Below are 21,531 nucleotides of genomic sequence, written 5' to 3' on the forward strand. Positions count from 1 at the left end.
GCGGAGATGGAAATCACATTTGATCCAATTTGATAACAGAACTGGGTCATGATTTGAGAAATGTTCCTCACACCACAGCAGGGACACACACACACACACACACACACACACACACACACACACACACACACACACACACAAACACTCGCTTTGCCAGCTTAGTCTATGGCCTGCCAGCAGCTTCTCCGTTGCCAATTAATTTCATTGGGAGTTAATCACATTATTTATGGTCATTAAGAACAAGGAGTCCTCTCAGGCTCGGCACTGTCATGTCACATGAAAGATCTCGGTGTATTTCTGTGGCCATGAAGGGAGACGTCTTCTGCTGGGATTCAAATGATGAATTTAGGTGGGAAATTACACATTGAATATGAGGTGAAGGTGCAGACGTTCAGCTGTAAATTTGTGTATGACAGGAAAAAAGTGCAAGCATGAAAAAAAAGGAGCATTTAAATGTTTTTTTTCTTCGTGGTGTTTTCTCGTCATGCTAGCAGCTGTCAGTCCACTTCTTTGGGCTGAAATATCTCAACAGCTATTGAATGGATTACCACGTCAGGTCAAAATGTTTCCCAATAAATAGGACCAAATGCATGCGTACTTATGATACTCATATCAATAGGATATGAGTATCTGTAGCTGTAGGAAGAGAGCGGCCTTCACCGCGAGGTCACCGTTTAGGTTCACGTCTTCTACAAACCCATTAAACGCGGTGACATACGAGGCCCGACCCCGCTGCCATTCATCACATCAACTGGTGAAGAAGTGTGCTGGACAGCGTTAGTAATTGATGCCCGGGACAAAGTCCGATCAGTGTCAATCAAGACCAGTGCCTGGACGGGATATTGACTGGAGTAAAATAAATAGTACACACAAAGAACAGACCGGAGTGAATTATCTATCAAATAAAGAGAGCACACAATTTGACGGTTTGTCTGACTTTATTGAGAGATGTGAGGGTCAAAGGGCAGCTAGCCATGCAAAGAACTAGCCCGGTAGTGTGCATTAAGACGAGGAAGGGAGTTCACCTGGGTAAATACGGATCCTGAGCCGGTCTCGGTTCTAGCCGGTGAAGGTAAATGTTTAGGATTAGCGCGGCGCCGACCGATCCAAGATGGACGCTTTGTAAAAGCTGGAGTCCAAATTCAAACTGTTGCAAAAACACAGGTGTGTATATATATATATATATATATATATATATATACAGACACGTGTGTCTGAGCAGAGTACAAAATAAAGTGAGCGACTAGAACTGTTGTGCATAGTATTTGAAAAGATTTGTGCTGACAGGGCTGAATGGTAATCGAGCAAAGGGATGCATACATTGGTAAGTGGGACAGTAACTAATGATCTCCTGTAATTTATATAACTGAGATTAATGCCCTTAGTCGGCTCATGGATAGCTGCAAACCTCCTGGTCAGAGGGCTATTCAGAGCATATATATATATATATATATATATATATAGTATTTTCATAAGGCTATTTACAAATACTGTCATATCTTTATTTACAGTTATTGCCACAACAAAGGCAGTTTGTCACTGCCTTATGGTTCACAATGAGCAATAAATCAAATGGTGTGTGGTGATTTGGTCTTTTAGACCTTAAATAACAGACAATAACAGTCTCTCAGAGTTACGTCAAAGTAATCGCATGTGCCGTCAGTAAGAATCCAGCACATTTCAGACAGCTGAAGACGTGAACATGCCTTCTGATGGACCACTGTTTTGACAATTAACACTGAGTTTGGTTTATTTTACCCATCGGCCTGAATGCTCTGCTCTTCCGTGCCAGAAAAGCATCAGAAAGTGGAGACGTCACACCGTCCTCGAGTTGTAGTACAACAAAAAAACAAAAAACAATACGACGGCAAATATTAACGGGACTTCACATACAGATAAACAACGCTGACACTGTAATGACAGGAAGCAGATTGTAGCGGTTGGTTTCAGAGTTACACGGGACAGAGCGAGCCACAAACATCTGTGTGCAGGGAGAGCGTCATCGAAGCTCCCAGAGGGGAACGCAACGCATTCCTCACATCGGAGCTGTGAAAAGCACAAAATGTACAGTAATGTAATCACTGGAGAGCAGTTTGAAATATATAAAATACCAGTGTGAGTGTGTGTGTGTGTGTGTGTGTGTGTGTGATGTTCATTGGATCAAGATGTAGCATAGAAGACTGTTTTTTAGATCTTTACACACAATGTAATACCTGAATCGCTTTCTATTCGGAGCAGGAGTGACACATATGCAAATCATAAACCCATATGAAGAAGGCAGACGTGTGCACGATGGGAGCTGCAGTCTGCACGCACACACACACACACACACACACACACACACACACACACACACACACACACACACTTGAAATCTACTAAATCTCTTAAAGTTCATGAAACAAGCCACTATCAGAAACAGCTACAATCTCGTACTTGTCTTGTTTTCTCTACACAAACGGTGAAATGAAGACTCTTGAACGCTCCTCGACATCAGAGTGAGGTCGTCCTCCCCCCATCATTTTTCGGCAGAGGGACGACCAACGGAAACGGCTGGTGAGGTAGCCAGACATCCTGCGCTCTATCCTCTTCAACAATGATGCTACATTTCTGTTGTGAGTGGGATTAAAACCACACAAAGTAAAGTTTGTGCTACAAGAGAAGTAGCCCCCCCCCTCCCTTCCTTTAAGTCTCAAAAGCTTCTGCAGTAAAAAGCTGGGTCGTTGTACGGTCAAGCTGCAGATTCACTGCCACTCTATTGGAGGGGTGGGGGGGTGCGTGTTTGGCGAGGTCAGGTGAGGTGTCGGGCAAACACTCCTGAGTTCACCTCCATCGTAGGAAACGTTGTTTTTTTCGAACTGAGGGTCAAGGAGAAACGCGCCGCCGTCATATTTCTAGCAGATTCTTCACAGGGACCGAGCCTCTCTTCTTCCCGCTGCTCAGCCGCAGGAAACCGTCAACCTCCTCGCTCTTCCCCACACAGATCTACAGAGGGAGGGGAGAGAGGAGCATGGAGCAGGAGGAGGAGCGAGTGACATTCAGTAATGTGAGAGAGTTTGTGGACTGAGGCGAAAAGTGAGCTGCATTGGAAGCCATAACATGCTGTCCTCTGTAATCGCAGCAGTTTTCTGCATGAATTTGCATACGTTTAATGCATCCAATGTGTGTGTGTGTGTGTGTGTGTGTGTGTGTGTGCGTGTGTGTGTGTGTGTGAGAGAGTTCACCTGGGCCTCTTTCACAGTCATCTGGCCTTCGTCTCGGTTGCCGTGAAAACCGTCCGTGACCTTCCACACTCGCTCGCCGGGGCGGACCCTCTGCACAAAGTTGGCCGGGAACAATCCCACCTTGTCTCTGCTTTTCCCCTGGTAAACACACACACACACACACACACACAGTTATAAATAGATATTTTCTGTTTCAGCTAAAATGGGGGGAAAAAAAGGTTCTTAATTGCTTGCAGTGCAGCGATTCACGACGCTGACTACTAAGGCCACGATGTGCCACCTTGTTGACAAACGGGAACTACCGTATTTCAACCGTCTGCCTGTTTACATCTTCTACTACAGTCCTCGGATGAGCATACGCAATGAGATTATTTTTTCTGTTTACTTGGCCGGTTGCCAAAAATATGCATCACATTTTTATCACGGTAACACATTGGAATTTTTTTAAAAAGGAAACAAACATCACAATTAGCTGACAAACAGAAATAAAAAGATAGTTTTTGTTCTCTAATTAGTCACGTCAGTACTACACCAACAAAAATAAAAAAAAAGCATCTGCATTTGCGGCGCCCTAATCCCCCGTCTATTCTCATCAGACGCTCAAAGCCTCTGGTTGCCAAGTTAGCTGTTTTGTGTCCCGATGTTGGCTCCTCCACATCTAGCAGAGGCATGTTTACGTTGATAATGGCAGGAGCGGGATTTAAGCGTAATTTAATGTGTTTGCATGGGCGGAAATGACTCTCAATGCTATAATAATAAAGTTAATTCATCCACGTTGTACTTTAAATATCTGCTGTTTTTACATTTATTCGGAGTAGATCCCAGCTGATATTGGGGCGAAGGCAGGGCGCCACCCTGGACAGGTCTCCAGGCTTTGTACACCAGTGATATAATCTATAGAAACATGGTTATACTGCTTGTTATTTATGTATTTACTAAAGTGGATGTCTAGGTACTTTTCCCTGCTGACAGACCTGACCGTCCTTCGGTTAGGTGAAGGTTAGAATCTTCAGATGCCTCATTAAAACTCTTTTCCTCTTCATGATAGAGCAGCTCTTCTAACACCCTCACCTGCTGTCCTTTAAGCACATCCACCATCTCTGTGGTCTCACCGTCTCTGAACAACACCGTCTAACTGAAGTCCACCTGAAATATTTTGTTCCTCACCTTCCACCAGTCCTCGTTGGAGTCATCTGTGACTTGAACTCTGTCGCCAGGCCTGGAGGGAAAACACACAGTCAAACAAAAGGGCTTGTAGCCAAGACTTGTAGAGAATCCTTTAAAGCATTTATCACCACGTCTGTGGGAAATATGCTTTCTTGCCGACTTGATGTCGGTATGCTAAATAGGAAGCTACGGCCAGCAAACATCGGCTCAGCAAAACGACTGGAGGCATCTTACAGTCTTTGATGCTAAGCTAAACCTAACCGGCTGCTGCCTCTAGCTTCCTGAGCGAGATATACAGCTACAATATTATGAAACAGAAACATGATAATCACGTTACAATAAGTAGCATTCTGTCAGTTTTTACATCATGTTTTGAATGTGAGTCTCACCTATAAATGAAAAGAGTAGTCAGGTAGGACTCCACACTGAAGTCCACCTCATTTTTCATGTGTTATGCACAGTACTGTAACCGTCACCGTGACATTATTTTTTTTTTTCTCAGAGGAAACTGTTCCGTGCACGTGGCAAAACACCTCGTGCACGCTCCTCTTGCACAGACGCATCCTCCAGATTAGTGGTGGGTGTCGTACCACACTCAGCAGTTTCCTGCACCTACTAACATACAAAGACTCCATGTCACACACTCAACGCAGTGGTTTGTCCTCCCCGGGCTCCCAGCACCCCCCCCCCCCCCCCCCCCTCCCAATACAAACCCTGCAACCCCCCCTCCCTACAGCACTCCCGCTGAGGAGGCAGATGGTGTGTGAATGTCAGTAAATGTTGGCCAGGTACACCCTCCCTCCTGTTTCATCTGATGCCTCTCATGTACACAATCAGTACAGTATGCAAAGAAATTGGACTGACTGTAGTTCCAAGTCATTCTTCTCCTGAGGCAGGAACTTGTAGAGAGCCACATATGTGTGGATGGAGTGGACCTCTACTTTCTTAGGAGTCTGATGAAAAGAGGGAGTAGCAAAGGACACAGAGAGAGAGACAGAGACAGACACAGAGAGACACAGAGAGAGAGAGAGAGAGAGAGAGAGAGAGAGAGAGACAGACAGAGAGAGACAGAGAAAGAGAAAGAGATAAAGAGACAGAGAGAGAGAGAGAGACAGAGAGAGAGACAGACAAAGAGAGACAGACAGAGAGAGAGACAGACAGACAGACAGACAGACAGAGACAGAAAGACAGAGACAGACAGAGAGAGAGAGAGAGAGAGACAGACAGAGAGAGAGACAGACAGACACAGAGCACAGAGAGAGAGAGAGAGAGAGAGAGAGAGAGAGAGAGAGAGAGAGAGAGAGAGAGAGAGAGAGAGAGAGAGAGAGAGAGAGAGAGAGAGAGAGAGAAGATTGTTATCTGCATGCTTTCTTACGGTGAGTCTGAAACTGAGTGAAAAGGATGAAGAGTCTGAAGGGGCTGACAGAGTGCATGCTAAAAGAGGCTGAAAGAAGAGAGGAGTGCTGACTACACACCTTCAGGCTGACCCTGTCTTCTGAATCAGCCTTCTCACTTTCAGGAGGGGTGAGCACTGGAGAGACGGAGAGGAAAAAGAAAAAAAGGGGGGAAGGAAAGACAATATGCGTGAAAGGAAGAAGGATTGTAAAAAAAAAACAGAGAACGAGGGAAAAGAGTGCAGGTGCAAAAATAAAGAAATAAAAAGGGAGAGGTGCACAGAGAGGTCTAGTTCTCTGTGCGGCAAACAGAACGAAGGCAGAAGTCAAGGTCATTACTGTAAGTGGCAGCAGTACAAACAGATCATTCCTTCTCCTGGGACTAAAGACGGAGGCTACAATACGATACAAATGAGATATAATGTGTTCATTATAGGGAGGCTAGCTGTAGCGTTAAGCTAAGCTAACCAGCTGCTACCAGTAGCTTTATATCTGAAGTAGACACGACAGCGGTATCAATCTCGTGCCTCCCGGAAAAAGGGCAAAAAAAAGCTTATTTCCGAAGATTTCAAACTGTCCCTTTCAGGTATTTCCAGTGTTTATCTTAAAAGCTGCAAAAACAGTCAATTATCAGACGGAGAATTCAAAGGAAAATGATTTACTTACTTCCCGGGATGTGCTCCTCTTCGGCTATTGGCTGGTTTTCTAGTTTGTCTTGCAATTTCTCCTCCTGTCGTAAAGAAAGAGTTGCAGCCGGCGAAGTCAGCAACATTCTCGGTATGATTAATGTCAACATGAATTCACAGGACCGACCGGGGTTTTTATGTGTGTTTTTATACCTCGTGACAGGGCGACTCTGAGATACTGCTGAAGCTGGAGCGACTCAACTGAGCCAGCGACGTCCCGTAGCGCAGCGCCTCGTACACGGGGTCCACGATGCCGTTATCCGCCTCTACACACAGACACAGAGCAACACGGGTAGGGTTATAGCGGACACTATACCCCCACACACACACACACACACACACACACACACACACACACACACACACACACACACACACACACACACACACACACACACACACACACACACACACACACACACAGAGGCCATAGGATCGAAGGCCACAGACACGGTGATTAGTCATCCTCAGATTTTAGTTATTTGTCTTGTGAGGAATCACTGTTTTACCATCACTCACCTTGGGCAGCAGGAGCCTCTCTGACCACGCCCAGAGTATCACTGGTTAACAGAGGAGAGCTGAAGTTTCTCTTGAACGCTCCCGTCTGACAAGCCGGAAGAGAGAGAGGAGAGACAGGAGAGAGAGGAGAGACAGGAGAGAGACAGGAGAGAGACAGGAGAGGGAGAGACGAGGAGCCCCGGGGGGGAAAAGTCAACTTTGTGTGCCGGATGGTAAAATACATCATTATTTTCATTAATGAGACCAACAGTCATGTGACAAGAAGGAGGAGAAACTCTGACTGAACTTCAGGAAGTGAACACAGAGAGGAGAGGAGAGGGGAGGAGAGGGAAGGGGAGAGAGAGGAGAGATAGCAGAGACAGGAGAGAGAGGAGAGAGAGGAGAGAGATGAGAGATAGGAGAGACAGGAAAGAGAGGAGAGAGAGGAGAGACAGGAGAGGAGAGAGAGAGATGAGAGAAAGGAGAGAGATGAGAGAGAGGAGAGACAAGAGAGAGAGGAGAGACAGGAGAGGAGAGAGAGAGGATGGTGGAAGGAGAAACGTTACTAGAAAAAGGACAAAGGGCGGATGTGATATTTTGCTGTGTGGTTATCTCAGAGGAGGTCTACAGTAAGTATCAACTGAAATGAATGCTGATATATTTCAGAAAACGCTTTGAGAGGGAAAATGTGGATTAAGGTACTCGTTTAATTTATTTTTATGAATGTAATAAAGAAATCTGCAATATAAAAAAAGACACAATAAAACACAGAGGTGGAATGTAAGGAGGTACATTTAATGATGTACTGTACTTCAGTACAAATTCAAGGTACTTTACTCAAGAATTTACATTTTATACATTTTTATACTTCACTATATCTCAAAGGGAAATATTCTATGACTATTCTTCACACCCTTCCTGTCCAGTGAAAACATGCGTCTGATTTAAAATTCTAAGGATTAAACTCGTCGCATTACTTTTTACAGCCGTAAATCACAGTACAATTACTTTGATGAAGCAGTAGGTTGCTGTACAATTACGGTTTTAAACTGTGATTTTACAGTGTGCTGTTGTAGAACAAACTGTAAAAGGTAATGCATCTCACATCTCAGTCATTCACTATACATATACACTTAAAATTATATTGTAAAATACTGTGAATCGGACAGTTTTCCACAGTTTAAAAATGAAATGACTAAATTGAAACTAAGTTATTCTGCTATAATATCTGTGCATGTATACCAACATGTGATTCACGTACAGTGAAGGTTAGGCATGAATCACTTTTTAAGGTTAGGAGGAGATTGAGGTCAGGGTTAAACTTTGGCTCCTCCCTCTCTTCCCTCATCTCTCTACCGTTGGCTCTCTAACAAACCCGCCGTCTCCTCCAGATAACACACCGACTGTGGATGAGCGTCTCAAACAACAGCGATAAAAAAAAAAAAAAAAGGAACTTAAATAAATGTCACACCTGGCATCGGCAGTAAATCACAGGTGCAGTAAATGTCTTTGCATGGCCAACAAATAACAGAAAACATAAGCCTGACGGTAATCTAAAAAATGAAAACGTTAACAGACACACGTAGATCAGCTGGTATGATCTACGGATGGTGGACAATAATACACTCTCCATTAGTTTTAATGGGGAGATTGTCCACCCAACACGTCTAATAGAGCGGGACTAAAGCGTTCTCCTCTCCTTCACCCATGCGGTCTGAACGTCTTCTTTCTTTAGCAAGAGAACAGGATCGGCTACGGAACAGGACTCATCAGTCCGAGAGACACAATTACAAAGTCCTGTGTTTGACAGACGCCGTGATGAATCCGCTCTGTGTTCTCCAAATATAGACACGGTTTATAAAGATAGGATCTGGGCTTTAATCTCTGCATCTCCTTTCATCCGTGTTACTGTAAGTGATACCTGATAACGAATATGCCATCAGAAAAACGTCGTTCATCTTTCAGACGTCTTCTCTGCCGACCTGTGGTTCGTTCAGAGGTTGAACTGCCTTTTATCCAGGCGATACTTGTATTAACACACGCATGCTGCTGGTGTAAACATTTTGCATGCTTGTGTCTGAAAGTCACAGTAAAAGAACGTATTTATATGAAATGACGTGCCGTGGCGGTTTGGGAGACCTTGTGAGTGTCGAAGTACAGAAGTCATCCAAAAGTGAAACACTGCTTTAAGGTTTCGGAGGGAGCGTGACCCAGAATCTGCCCAGAATCTCTTCTTCGTCTCCTTTGTCAGAGAACACATAGTTCACCTCCACACTGAACAGTGGGTTTTCTTAAGAACGTATCTACTTCTTACTAATGACGCAATGATAATATAGACTTCTCATCTCATCTCATCTTCAACCGCTTACCCGGGATCGGGTCGCGGGGGGCAACACCCCAAACTTCCCTTTCCCGGTGCCACATCATCCAGCTCTGACTGGATCCCGAGGCGCTCCCAGGACCAGTTTGGAGATATAGTCCCTCTACCTGGTCCCGGGCCTCCCTCGGGGTCTCCTCCCAGCCGGTCGTGCCTGGAAGACCTCCCTAGGAGAGGCGCCCAGGTGGCATCCTCACCAGATGCCTGAACCACCTCGACCGGCTCCTTTCCACGCAAAAGGAGCAGCGGCTCTACTCCGAGTCCCTCACGGACGACCGAACTTCTCACCCTATCTCTAAGGGAGACGCCAGCCACCCTCCTGAGGAAACCCATTTCGGCCGCTTGTACCCGCGATCTAACTCTTTCGGTCGTGACCCGGTCCACATGACCACAGGTGAGGGTAGGAACCAAGATCGCCCGGTAGATAGAGAGCTTTGCCTCGCGGCTCGGCTCTCTTTTCGTCACAACGGAGCGGTAGAGCGACTGCAGTACCGCCCCAGCTGCTCCGATTGTCCGGCCAATCTCACGTTCCGTTGTTCCCTCACTCGAGGTACTTGAACTCCTTCACTTGGGGGTAAGGACTCATTCCCTACCCGGAGTGAGCAATCCACCGGTTTCCTGCTGAGAACCACGGCCTCTAATATAGACGTACAACTTCAAAATTACCAACAAGGTTATTAGGATATCTACCATTAACTTGGAAAATTCTTCACCGATATGATATGATCCCTTATCGTTTCCTTAGCGTTAGCAACCTCGAAAACATCCCTTCCACATGCACTAGTCAAACACTTCTCCTACCCGTACATATCAACGTACAGTAATGCTGACTGTGGAGCACGAGTGGACAGTTTAAAGAGAGCAGAGCAGCTGAAGTCTAACCCTTCGGTCAGTTGAGATCCGGACTCTGAAGGAGACGGTTTGCGAGTGCAAAGCTTTTCCTGCAGAAGCAATTCTTTTGTGCAGCGCTCAGCAGGCCTATTTCTTTAATCAAAGGCGTAGGCATCTTTAAGTTTAATTAACATTGATCAGCAGAATGTTGTCAGGAGTCCAAAGACATTTTCAAACGCTTGATTCTGGACATTTCTTTCTAAAGCAATCGGTCATATGTGGGTGCACTCAGCAAATGGGTTGAAGAGCGAGCCAGAGGAGCTGCAGTCATCGATATTCTCCTTTTTCATTTTTAATTACACTAATTTACTCTTTACTCTAGCTTGTGCAAGTTATGCCGGCTTAATGGTGTGTTTTTAATCTCTATTATGAATCATCAGTGGGACGTAAAAGTAGCAAAACCTCACTGTGCAAATACGGTTACAAGTAGAAGTTAGCAAGTCATCAAAACTAAAAGTACACACCATGTAATATGGTACCATTCATAGTGTTTTAATAGTATATGACATTTTATGATTGATTATTATGAAGTATTAAGTAACATAGGAAAGCTACGAATACCTGAAGAGTGTACTTAAGTACAGTACTAAGTTAGTTACCTTCTGTGAATGACTTCATTTAGTGTTTGCACGCTAAGATGGGCCTGCTCCTCCTGCTCCTCCTGCTCCTCCTGCTCCTCCTGCTCTCTAATGAACTCTGTTCTCTCTGCAGCAACTCCATCACTGCTCTGTCTGTCCTCAAGTCATCCCCAGAGTCCCTTGACAGTTCTACTCAGAAAACCTACAATCCAGCTCATTAAAATGTGTATGATGGAAGTTAAATAAAAGAAGTACTTGTGCAGCACATCGAATACGATAGAGCTAAAACTTCAACCGTTTTGCGGACAGAAGGTTCGGATGACGCACGTTGGTTGAGAAGTCGGTGAACCTCGTGGACCTCGAGTTACGTAGGTCCATAAGAAGGAGCTTCGCACTCCATCCGGCGTCGGTGAAACGCCTAATCCTCGCTTTGATGAGTGAGCGGTGATCGGAGAAAAAACAAAAGGACACCGCCGAAGGCTTGGCGAGAGCCGGCCGTGTCACATGCTCGAGGGGATTGTGAGCGTTCCCAAACACACTGCATTTCACACTGAATTAGCCGGACCAGCTGGTACAGAGAGATATTGATTTTTCCAACAGAGTTGAGAGGGGAGGAAGGAAATGTAGCACCCAGACGAGAGAGAGAGAGAGAGAGAGAGAGAGAGAGAGAGAGAGAGAGAGAGAGAGAGAGAGAGAGAGAGAGAGAGAGGAAGAGCAGCACATGCGGCAGGAAGGACAAAAAGGCTGAGGGAACTTCATCAGTGTCATCTTCCTCAGCTGCTCCTTTTATGGCATTTAGAGTTGGGAGATAACACGAGCCCACCGCTGCCCTTTCTCACATTTAACAGTGCGTCAGTCTGCCGTTGAAAGCCCCGGTCAACCCACATTCCATTTATAACCTCTACGTTGTTTGTGTCTCTGCCGGTTGCCGTTTATCCTCTTCTCACAAGACGGGGGGCTTTGAGGCTAAGCACATTACCGGGACTAAAAGGCCACGCCAGCAGACAATTACGCCATCCAGATGCTGTTTAATTCTGCTGACACAATGCATTCTGGGTTAGTCGAACTCGTGCATTCCCAGCACATTTGACAAACAAATACGCGAAATATGCAAAATGTGTTTAACTTTGTAAAAACGACGTTTTGCCCGTTGGTAAGCCTGGCTACTGGGAGATGACTGTACTGAATGAGCAAAGCAACAAGGGCACATTGAATTTAATATCATTAATTAACACACAGCTGCCCTCACCATTGACTAAGAGTATTATGCTAATGAGAGTTGTCCCTTCAAGGGTGGCATTCCCTTTCACAAGTCAGGGACAGGTGTCAGGAGAAACGAGGAACTACAGTGACACTACAATAAGAGAACGTAAGAACAAGTTTATTCCAATGTGATGAAATATGATCAAGACTAATGTTACACATATTGTCATATTGTCCCTAGGGAGGTGTTCCAGGCACGACCAGCTGGGAGGAGACCCCCGAGGGAGGCCCGGGACCAGGCGGAGGGACTATATCTCCAAACTGGTCCTGGGAGCGCCTTGGGATCCCCCCAGTCAGAGCTGGCCGGGAAAGGGAAGTTTGGGGGTCCACCTGCTGGAGCTGTTGCCCCCCCCCCCCGCGACCCGACCCCGGATAAGCGGTTGAAGATGAGATGAGGTATTGTATTATATTTCCTCTACTGTCTCAATGAGCAGGTAGCACGTCTAGCAACCTTTGGAAGATTTTGGAACAGCATCTCAAGAGTTTCACACCTCCGTTAACGCTAGAAGACCACATCTCTGGGTGTCCCATCGCCGGCGGACACTCAAGTGTTGCTATGTATCTAACGTGGGCAGTAAAGACTTCACAGAGGTGCGTAGTGCGTGGCAGTGAGACTTAACGATCAGTCTTGTCCGAGGTGCTCTTACCTTGCCGTTACAGGGCTGCTGGGAGAGCTCCGACGAGCACCAGAGGTGGGTCGCCAGCTTACAGGCTTTACAGCGCAGCCCCTGCTTGGAGTTCCCTGTAGAGACGAGAAGATTCACGTCAAACACATCGGAGTAGACTGACGACGGCTGTCGATATATGTGTATCACCAGCAACAGGTTAAGACCACTGCAAACCGCAAAATCAGGTGCGGTGATGGTGATCGCAATGGAGATAACGTTGGTTATTTGTTGCCACTCAGCGTCACCGGTCCAGAGTGGTTTTATCTTTTGTTTAATTAGTGAGTGAAACGCTGCATTTTCTGCCAGTTTTTTCATCAGTGGTGTTCACAAACCACATTTTCCAGCTTTGTGACTGTTTTCCAGTCTTCATGCTGTAAAGGAATCGCAATTGTAGGTGCTTCAAACAACTAAAAAGACTCTCCAGAGATGCTTTGTAACTGAATTTTAATTGTTCCGAGTTTAGTTTAGCCTCACAGACTGTCTAACTATCGGTTTTGACACTTGCATGCTTCATGTTCTGCATGCATATGTTTCTAGTGGACTGCTCTGTGTGTGCACAGTGAAGTAGCTGAGTATTCTGGTGAGACCTCAGACCCGTTCTACTGACTTGGTTTTCATGAACGGCTTAAAAAAAATGGTCAGCGTGCCAATTGTAAGAGAAGGAGATACAACTCCCCGAGGAGGCGCGTCAACACGATTGGACCACAGAGCTTGGTTCCGAAGTACCCGGCTCGACTGACCTACCTTGGATCATGTGTTTGCATCGCTGGCAGCTGGCAGGCCTACGGAAGACGTGCTCCTGGAAGCAGTGGGTCTTGACCGGCTGGGCCTGAGACTTCGGCTTCGATTTCGAGGGACTGATGGAAGGCGAGCGCGACGACAGCGAGGGGTCGGGGCTGGTAGACGGGGAATGGGACGGAGAGCGCTCGTAGGCCAGGGGGGACTCGGAGACGGGGGGAGGAGATGGCGGCGGCGGAGGTGAGGCGATCAGGGCCGAGGGAGGGCGGGAGTCGCCGTTGCTGCGCTGGAAGAAGTTGTCCACGCTCTTGCTGCGCATGACTGATTTGAAGGACAGGGAGCGCTTCAACCGCTGCAACTGGAAGACAAAGAAAACGAGAAGAAAATATGTCAAATTACAACTGGTTCAAAAGGAGAAACGCGCTTCTGTTTCAGAGGAAGGAGGACGCATTAACTGAAAACAGCGAAATACATCCACTAAAGGAAGTCAGAGAAACCCTCAGTAAGCACTCCAAGCAGAAGAGGCTTCTGAAATGACAGAAGAAGAAGTTTCCAGCTCGAGGGAATGTGCAGCGTTTGAGAAATCGCTTAACTAACGGCCTGTCAGCTCTACCCTCCGACCGTCCTCGCCATGCCAGGCTGGATTGCGGAACATCCATCTTCAGCTTTTTTTTCCCACCTCTTTCCTTTAGATCGCAAATTTTGCCATCCCCAGCGAATCCACGCCGCGTCAATAGGCTTTAAAATTCACGTTTGATTAGTTTTATTGAGCGGCCCGCACCAGTCAGTGATGCACGGCAAACACTGCGTTTATCTTTGACTCTTCGCCGGGCCTCCCCCCCCGATTCCCCGCATGCTTTGCCCTCCAGCGCTTTGGGCTACAGTAAAGAGAGGAACTGATAATGACCAAACAATTACGGGGGACTTGGGAGCGATGGGATCCGACGTATGGAAGAAAGACCTGCTTGTGGACTCGTACATCAACAGACATGCCTGGAGGATGAGGGCCGGGACGTAATAGAGCGCCTCCTCCAGTTACACAGAGCTCATTAGCCGTCTGTGTTAGCGACTGGGTTGATAAGCAGAGACCTGCCTCCGACTTCAAAGTTACACAATTTAATTAGGGATTTGGTTTTTTTTGCTTGTCGTGACGTTTCCTCTTCTACAAAAAAAAGGTAGCATCCTCTTTGTAGCGCTGAAAGCCGCGGTAAAAACCCATCTCGCTCCTTTCGCAGAAAATCGGATCGATGGCATCGAGTCTGTCCCTCTTTTGCTTCCTTAAGCTACGGATTCACAGATGCCAATTAGTTTGAGTGATGAAAGAGTCCTCTCTGTTGACCCATTAGCGAGAGCCTCTCGTAAATGTTTTTCTACAGGGAGCTGAGTCCATGCTTTCCTTAATGGCCTTTTCTTGGCTCGACCGGTGGCCCATCCGGTAATGGATGTTCCTCTCCGTTACATTTCTAACTTGTCTGACTTTGTTAATCTTCTCGGTGGTGAAGGCCGGTCTTTGCTCCAGTTTCGGGGGGGAGTAACAATGTCTGTAGGCACGGTCTAGGCAACACATGACTGATAATCAATAGCTAAATATACACACCTCCCTGAGCTGTTACTCAGATTAAAGAAGCGCAGAGGACTCATCCGAAGATGAAAACAAAACGCATGTTCAACGCCGGATGTATTTAAGTCGTTTTAGAGCGTCGACTGATCATGAATATTGGACTTGTGCCAGTCAACCACTCAATTTAGCTTCCATTACGATCAATGTCGTAACCACCAACCTGCACCGAAGAGAGTGATAAACAATTACTGAACAAATAAAATGTAAGTGTGCAGTTTGATACGATTCATCAGTGGATCTATAGCTACACAATCCCATTCATCCTGTCCTGTAAAAAGTTACTCCAAGATACCGCCAAAGAAAATAGTCCAGAAAAGGAGTTTTATGAGCAAAGTGTACAAAAGAAGCACCTTCACAGTTTGACAATAGGCCAAGATGATTTACACTGAGTGGCCAGAAGTATGTGGACAGCCTTGTTCATTTGTGTACTTTTGGTCTGGGCATTGCTACGTCAAATTGATGCACAAGTCGAAGCCCAACTGGCCTTCATAGAGCCGTGACAGGAACCCCTTCCAACAGCTGAAACACCGTCTATGAGCCGGGCCTCATTGCCCGACATCAGGGGTCGACGTCACTGACGGGAGCAAACCCCTGCAGACAGGTTCCAAACTCTTCATGTTAATGTCCTTGGTTTTTAAATGAATTGCTCAAAAACACTTTGGGCCATGTACAGTTGTGGTTTCACATTCAGGACCAAGGTCAGTTCTTCCTCGCACGTTTTTGTGTTCCTCCGACCAGCTTCAAACTGTCAGCTGAGAGGAGTTTGGTGGGCTCGCTGTGATCGGGTTAAGCCAGTACGTGCAACCTCCAGTGTGGTAAAGAGCCTATAATCTGTCAGAGGGATCGGATCATAAAAGCAGGGCTTGACCTTTTGTGGTCTTTAACACATTTAGAGAAGCTTGTTTAGAGAAGCACTGGGCAGCACAGCGCTTCAAACACTGAGGTGGTTTGAAGCGCTGTGCTGCCCAGTGCACTAGAAAGTGTCTCTATTTTACTATAAGTGCACAGTACACGTACTAATACAGCAAAATCATGATCGTAGCATGCTGACTTTCTCAAATTTGGGAGCTGCAGGGCATCACACCACTATCCTGATTATCTCCCATCATTACATGGTTTACTCTTATTGTGTGTGTGTGTGTGTGTGTGTGTGTGTGTGTGTGTGTGTGTGTGTGTGTGTGTGTGTGTGTGTGTGTGTGTGTGCTAGCACAGCTTCTGGTGGTTTTTTCCCACTTATATCCGTAACATCCTCGGCTGGAAACAGAACAGAAATCAAAAAGCATGCGCTCTAATGAATGCACATCTCTAGATTTCTTCTCCGTGGCCCTCTTGCGTCTCTCTGCAAGGTTTTTGAAAAGTCTATTTATGGATCACAGAACCGGAGACCGATCGCACTCCGAACTACTGACGGCAATTAGCCCATCGCAGTGAACGTAGCGGGGCGTGCTCGAGCAGTAAAGAATGAAAGAAAAAGGTACAACTGTGAGAGGAGAGATAGACCGACTCCATCAGCACCACCCACCCCACTCCTCTCTGAAAGCCAAAAAAGCACCGGGGCCCTTTCTCCTCTGACAGACGATCGAAAATGAGCACAGAGCATAGGGATGTTTGGTGAAGGTGTCTATAAATAGGCCGTTGTGTGGAATGCCTGGGTATATTAATGATTAAGCAGTGGGGGGGGGGGGGGGGGTTCACACAAGATGCCTGTGAAAGGCTGAGAAGTCGTCCTGCTGCCACTACACACACACACACACACACACACACACACACACACACACACACACACACACACACACACACACACATACACACACACAGGTGAAGCAGTCTTCTGGAAGGAGGATTAAACTTTGTCTTTTATTCATAATCAATCCGGCTGTGATGCATAGTATCAAACGTATCCATGGTGACTGTAATCACAGAAATAAAAAGATAAAGACATGAAACAATAGCAATCCTGTCATTTAATATCTGCCAGTAGCTTCAGCTGCCAAACTGTGGGCGCATGTCCTCTGGCACTTATTACGATATATATATATACATATACTTATATATGTATATGTATATATTATATATATACGCCTGGTTTGAATAAGAATGCTTGTTTCATCTATGAGCAGAGCTGCCATTGTGCCTTAATATGCACAACCACTACACAGCAGCATGCTGCACGGTTGAGAGCTGTATAGCGGTCTAATAATTGATGAAACACGAACGGCTAAAAATACATTGTATGATCCAGAATTCATCGCTCGTATTCCTACAATGTGTACAGTGTGTTTTGAGCATGTTATTCCAGCGTGTTCCTAAATGCTGGTTGGGTTTACGATGACGGTATTTAAACGTAAAAGGCTAAACGCACCGGTTCCCACCCGTCTCTCTGTGAGGAAAAGTACTCGTTTAGCTGGAAGACGGTTGAGCAAATTACTCCCTGACGTCTGCCAGCTCTTGCTCATAACATGCCCACAGCAGCGGGGTTGTTTTCCACGGGACATCTCTAGCTGCTCACGATATTAAAATTTAAAAAAAGAAGTATATTAAAAATATTACTGTGCACACAGGAGATTGGAGCTTTAAATGAACGAAGGCCTCATCGGGCGTCGTTCCAGCGGCACGCTTTCACTAACGTGACCTTTTGTGCGAAAGGAAAGTTTGCAGCGGAGGGTCTGGAATGAATTGAGAACTGACTGTTTCTTTAAATCAAACCTCTAGGATGGAGAAGTCGGTATCTTTGTCAATGTATTGAAGAATCACATTCTGATGGAATGACGTTAATCCGGTGCAGCAGTTTTAAAGCGCCTGAGAGGTCGCTCTAGTCAGACATATGGCTCCTTTTGATACGCGCCGCATTACTTTCCAAATTACTCGAGTCACATCGGCACTTTATTACTCCAGAGAATATAGATCGAGGCGATTACAAAACTCACAGACGGGGGGAGGACGAGCTAAAACAAGGCTTTCATTTGAAGGGTTTATCAGACGGGACGAGGAGCCTGAAATGAACCTAAAAGCGTCGGATCCTCTTCTCATCGTCACGACTCCTCATGGGGCTCCTGAACACCCGTCCGTAGGGTTGGAGGCCTGTTTCCTGGTGATGCACGAGACTTCACCGGCTCACAAGCTGCCGGGCCGAGTGTGCGGCGTAAAGAAGCTTCCTCATTCAGCCGTTTAAAAAGGGGCTTAACTGCACGAGGAGCTGTTGCAGGTGGCATTAGGTAACGGTTGAGGAACATCAGTGAGACGTTCATAACAATGCGGTTACCCTTTGATCGCTCACCAGGGCCGTGCTGTCTCACATTAAACACAGATCAAATTATGATCTTCCAGATTAGAAACGTAGGAATTCTAAAGGATCGGTTACTGATGTCGCTTTTTAATTTGAGCTGCCTTCTCGGCCCTATAACTGCTACCATACAGTAATATATATTTCTACATTAATTTACATCTAATTCAGGACAATATTCATATTTAAAGCACAACCTCCTCAATTGACTTCTACATTCAGAAATCGTTGCTTCAGATAAATGAGGGGCCGATTAACTGAAACAATTAAATGCTCGTGTCAAGCCAGTAACTTACTTGCCATTAAATATTAAAGAAGTCTTAAAGCTGTACACACGTGCACTTTTCCTCAACGCGAGTCGTCCATTCGGAGCTGGACGTCAGAAATATGTATTTTGTTTTCTACTCGATTGCATTAAACAGCGTTGCCTTTCAGGAGACGAATAGAAGCTCTGCAGTCCGCTGTCCCTGAAGCATCACCCCGAGGTCAGCACCAAACAAAGGACGAGATAAAAGGCCATGTTTGTTCCCCAATGACTCCGCTCTCACCCCGACACCACACATGGGATTCTGCTGCATCAGCAGCATTTTAGAACTCAATGAAGGACGGTGATTCAATGACTTCATCGTTAATCCAGACAGTGCTGGGTCACCATGAGCGCCTCTCTCCTTCGCCGGCTCTCTGTAACCCTTCGTCTGTACGGTTTGCGTCACAAGTCGATCATTCTGGCAGCAGAAACACAAACGTATCACGATCTGTCAGGAGTGAGCGATGCGTCCTCCTGACAGCAGCGACACGGAGGAAACACACACGAGGAGGCGGAACGCGCTTCGTTCAGAAACACGCGGTAGGATCGTGTGCAGAACTTTAGACACCTCCTGACGTAGGACCTCAGACGTTAACCAAAAGGACCTGAACCGTCACCGCAGTCCAAACCTGTCCAAAGCTAAGGAGATGAAGCGGCATCATTCTCTACTTTACTGCTACACGTTTGTTTAATGATGCGTTTCATGAACTGAAGAAATAACAAATCAATCAAATCAAAAAAAGAAGAACATACTGTTGTTGGCTTTAACTGACTGAACTGGCCACCCTACTCTAGTCTTCAGTCACTCGCCTCTTCTCTTTAATAGATGCTTATCTCCTCCTCCTCACACTTGTACTTCACCCTTCTCCTCTTCCTCTCTGTGTCTCTCGTTCCTGCAGGACCTCAGGCTGGCTATCCTGTAGTTAAACCACCTTTATGGAAACCATCGCCAGCTCAGACACTCGGAGCTGTGGGGAAAGAAGACACTGCAGGAGGGTAAGACAAGGTGTTGGGTTTCACTTAAAATGGACCACAGTCAATAGAACAGAGAAAGGAAAGGCCTACTCGAAATGGAGAGAAAGAAATCCATTCGACGAAGAGAGGAGAGCTCTGAGGAAGTGAGTGTGAAGGGCAGAGTTAGAGAGAAGCCATCATTTCACCTCATAAAAACATCTTTGTGTGAAGGACCGGAGCACAGCACCACCGTGCATTATCAGCACCAACGCCCACCGTCTGAATATTAAACTTCACGTACGATTCTGTGCACGCCTCTCATCTCCTCCACTAATAAACAACGCAGAGTTCAAAAGCAATAGTTCCACATTTTGGGAAACACGAAAGTGTAAACATGAAGCTCCAGCCGGCTAACTTAGCTTAGCATAAAGACTGGAATCAGGGGGAAACAGCTAGCCTGACTCTGTCCAAAGACGACAACATTTGCTTTTTTAACTTATGTCTCTTTCTATTGCATTATGTTTATTAAACTCCTTGTGTGTGTGTGTGTGTGTGTGTGTGTGTGTGTGTGTGTGTGTGTGTGTAACATACTTGTCAATAAACCGTTTCTGATCCCGAGATGTCTTGATGAGGTCCTGCTGTTTAACGCAGCCTCCATTCACTTCCATTCACCAACACTTTCCTCTGCTCTTTTGACTCCTTGTTCACTGCGGAGGCAACAATTCAAGGCAAGGCGGAGTGAGTCACCGACACACGAATGATCATTTTGCGGGTGAAGTGTTCCTTGAACCGTCGCTTTGTCTTTCCAAGCTCCTCGTCTCCTTCACCGTACCTCGACAATTGAATGGCACGCTCTCCGAGTGATTAGAGAGGAATAATAATAACAATACCTGTCACCTCGCCCGCAGGTGTAGGAGGTGGAATAACTATTCGTTCTCTGTCACGGCATCTATTAGAAGCACTCTAGAAAGCTGGTGGGCCCACTTATCGCTGTAATAAACACTCTGAGAGCCGAGGGACGGCCGGGACAGAGAGAGAGAGAGAGACACAGAGAGAGAGAGAGAGAGAGAGAGAGAGAGAGAGAGAGAGAGAGAGAGACAGAGAGACAGAGAGAGACAGAGAGAGACAGAGAGAGAGAGACAGAGAGACAGAGAGAGACAGAGAGAGACAGAGAGACAGAGACAGAGAGAGAGAGCTGATGAAGAGATGAGAAAGACTGCAGAGAAAGAGAGAGACACGAACGCAAAAGAGGGAAAGTGTTGAAATAGTTATGAAAGGAATACAGCGATGTAGAGGACTGAGAGTGACAGAGTGAAACAAGTGAAGCTCCAGAGATGCCCGTGAGCAGACTGCTCTGAAAACAGAGCCCACCGTTGTAGCTCACATGTCATCTCTCTTCTGCGGGATGTGCAGCGGTGGCCTGGCAAACACAGACGCAGCTCGGAGGATTTGCTTCCTCCACCGGTCCGGTTTTTGTTTTGTTTTTTTGCCCGGACGACCGTTTGTGTGAATTATGACCCCCGGGGGCCCCCAGCGAGACACAGCAAACATCTGCTAGAGCTGATTGGCTCGTAAATCCACGCGGCACCTCGACGCCCACCGTCCATTCTGTTTGTCTGTAAAGAAGAAAAAAAAAAAGCAAGAGGCCCCCGTCCGTCCAGCCGGGCTCGTTTCAGGGTCCCTGTAAGCGATGACCCGACAAAAAGCAGACGTTAATGAGATTTGTTGCTGCAATTAGGGAAGCTCTCGAAGCTCATTCCACGTGGTTAAGAAAAGCAAATGGGATGCAGGAGATTAAGGTGGATGTATTGTCTCAGTTTGAAGCTCAGCCCCACTCTCTGTCAAGAAAGATCAAACAGCAACAATAAGTCCATCTTTGTTT

At 46.3% G+C, this 21,531-nt stretch overlaps 1 protein-coding gene across 1 annotated transcript in view; it reads right to left on the minus strand.

Moving 5' to 3' along the window:
- Positions 1-1,732: 1,732 nt before the first annotated feature.
- Positions 1,733-21,531, minus strand: part of LOC137886738 (SH3 and cysteine-rich domain-containing protein 2-like) — a 21,328-nt gene continuing 1,529 nt past the window's right edge. The window contains exons 2-11 of the mRNA XM_068729334.1: positions 13,491-13,842; positions 12,726-12,820; positions 6,991-7,075; positions 6,625-6,737; positions 6,452-6,515; positions 5,867-5,922; positions 5,256-5,344; positions 4,392-4,443; positions 3,225-3,362; positions 1,733-2,985 (exon numbers count right to left, since the gene is read on the minus strand). Of these exons, the coding sequence (XP_068585435.1) occupies positions 2,887-2,985; positions 3,225-3,362; positions 4,392-4,443; positions 5,256-5,344; positions 5,867-5,922; positions 6,452-6,515; positions 6,625-6,737; positions 6,991-7,075; positions 12,726-12,820; positions 13,491-13,842 (1,143 nt within the window). The 3' untranslated portion in view covers positions 1,733-2,886. The remainder of the gene's footprint in view (positions 2,986-3,224; positions 3,363-4,391; positions 4,444-5,255; positions 5,345-5,866; positions 5,923-6,451; positions 6,516-6,624; positions 6,738-6,990; positions 7,076-12,725; positions 12,821-13,490; positions 13,843-21,531) is intronic.

The sequence above is a fragment of the Cebidichthys violaceus genome, unplaced genomic scaffold (genome assembly GCF_023349555.1).
Source record: "Cebidichthys violaceus isolate CVI_PGR_0920_01 unplaced genomic scaffold, fCebVio1.0.p SCAF_45, whole genome shotgun sequence".
In the NCBI taxonomy this organism is placed as follows: Eukaryota; Metazoa; Chordata; class Actinopteri; order Perciformes; family Stichaeidae; genus Cebidichthys; species Cebidichthys violaceus.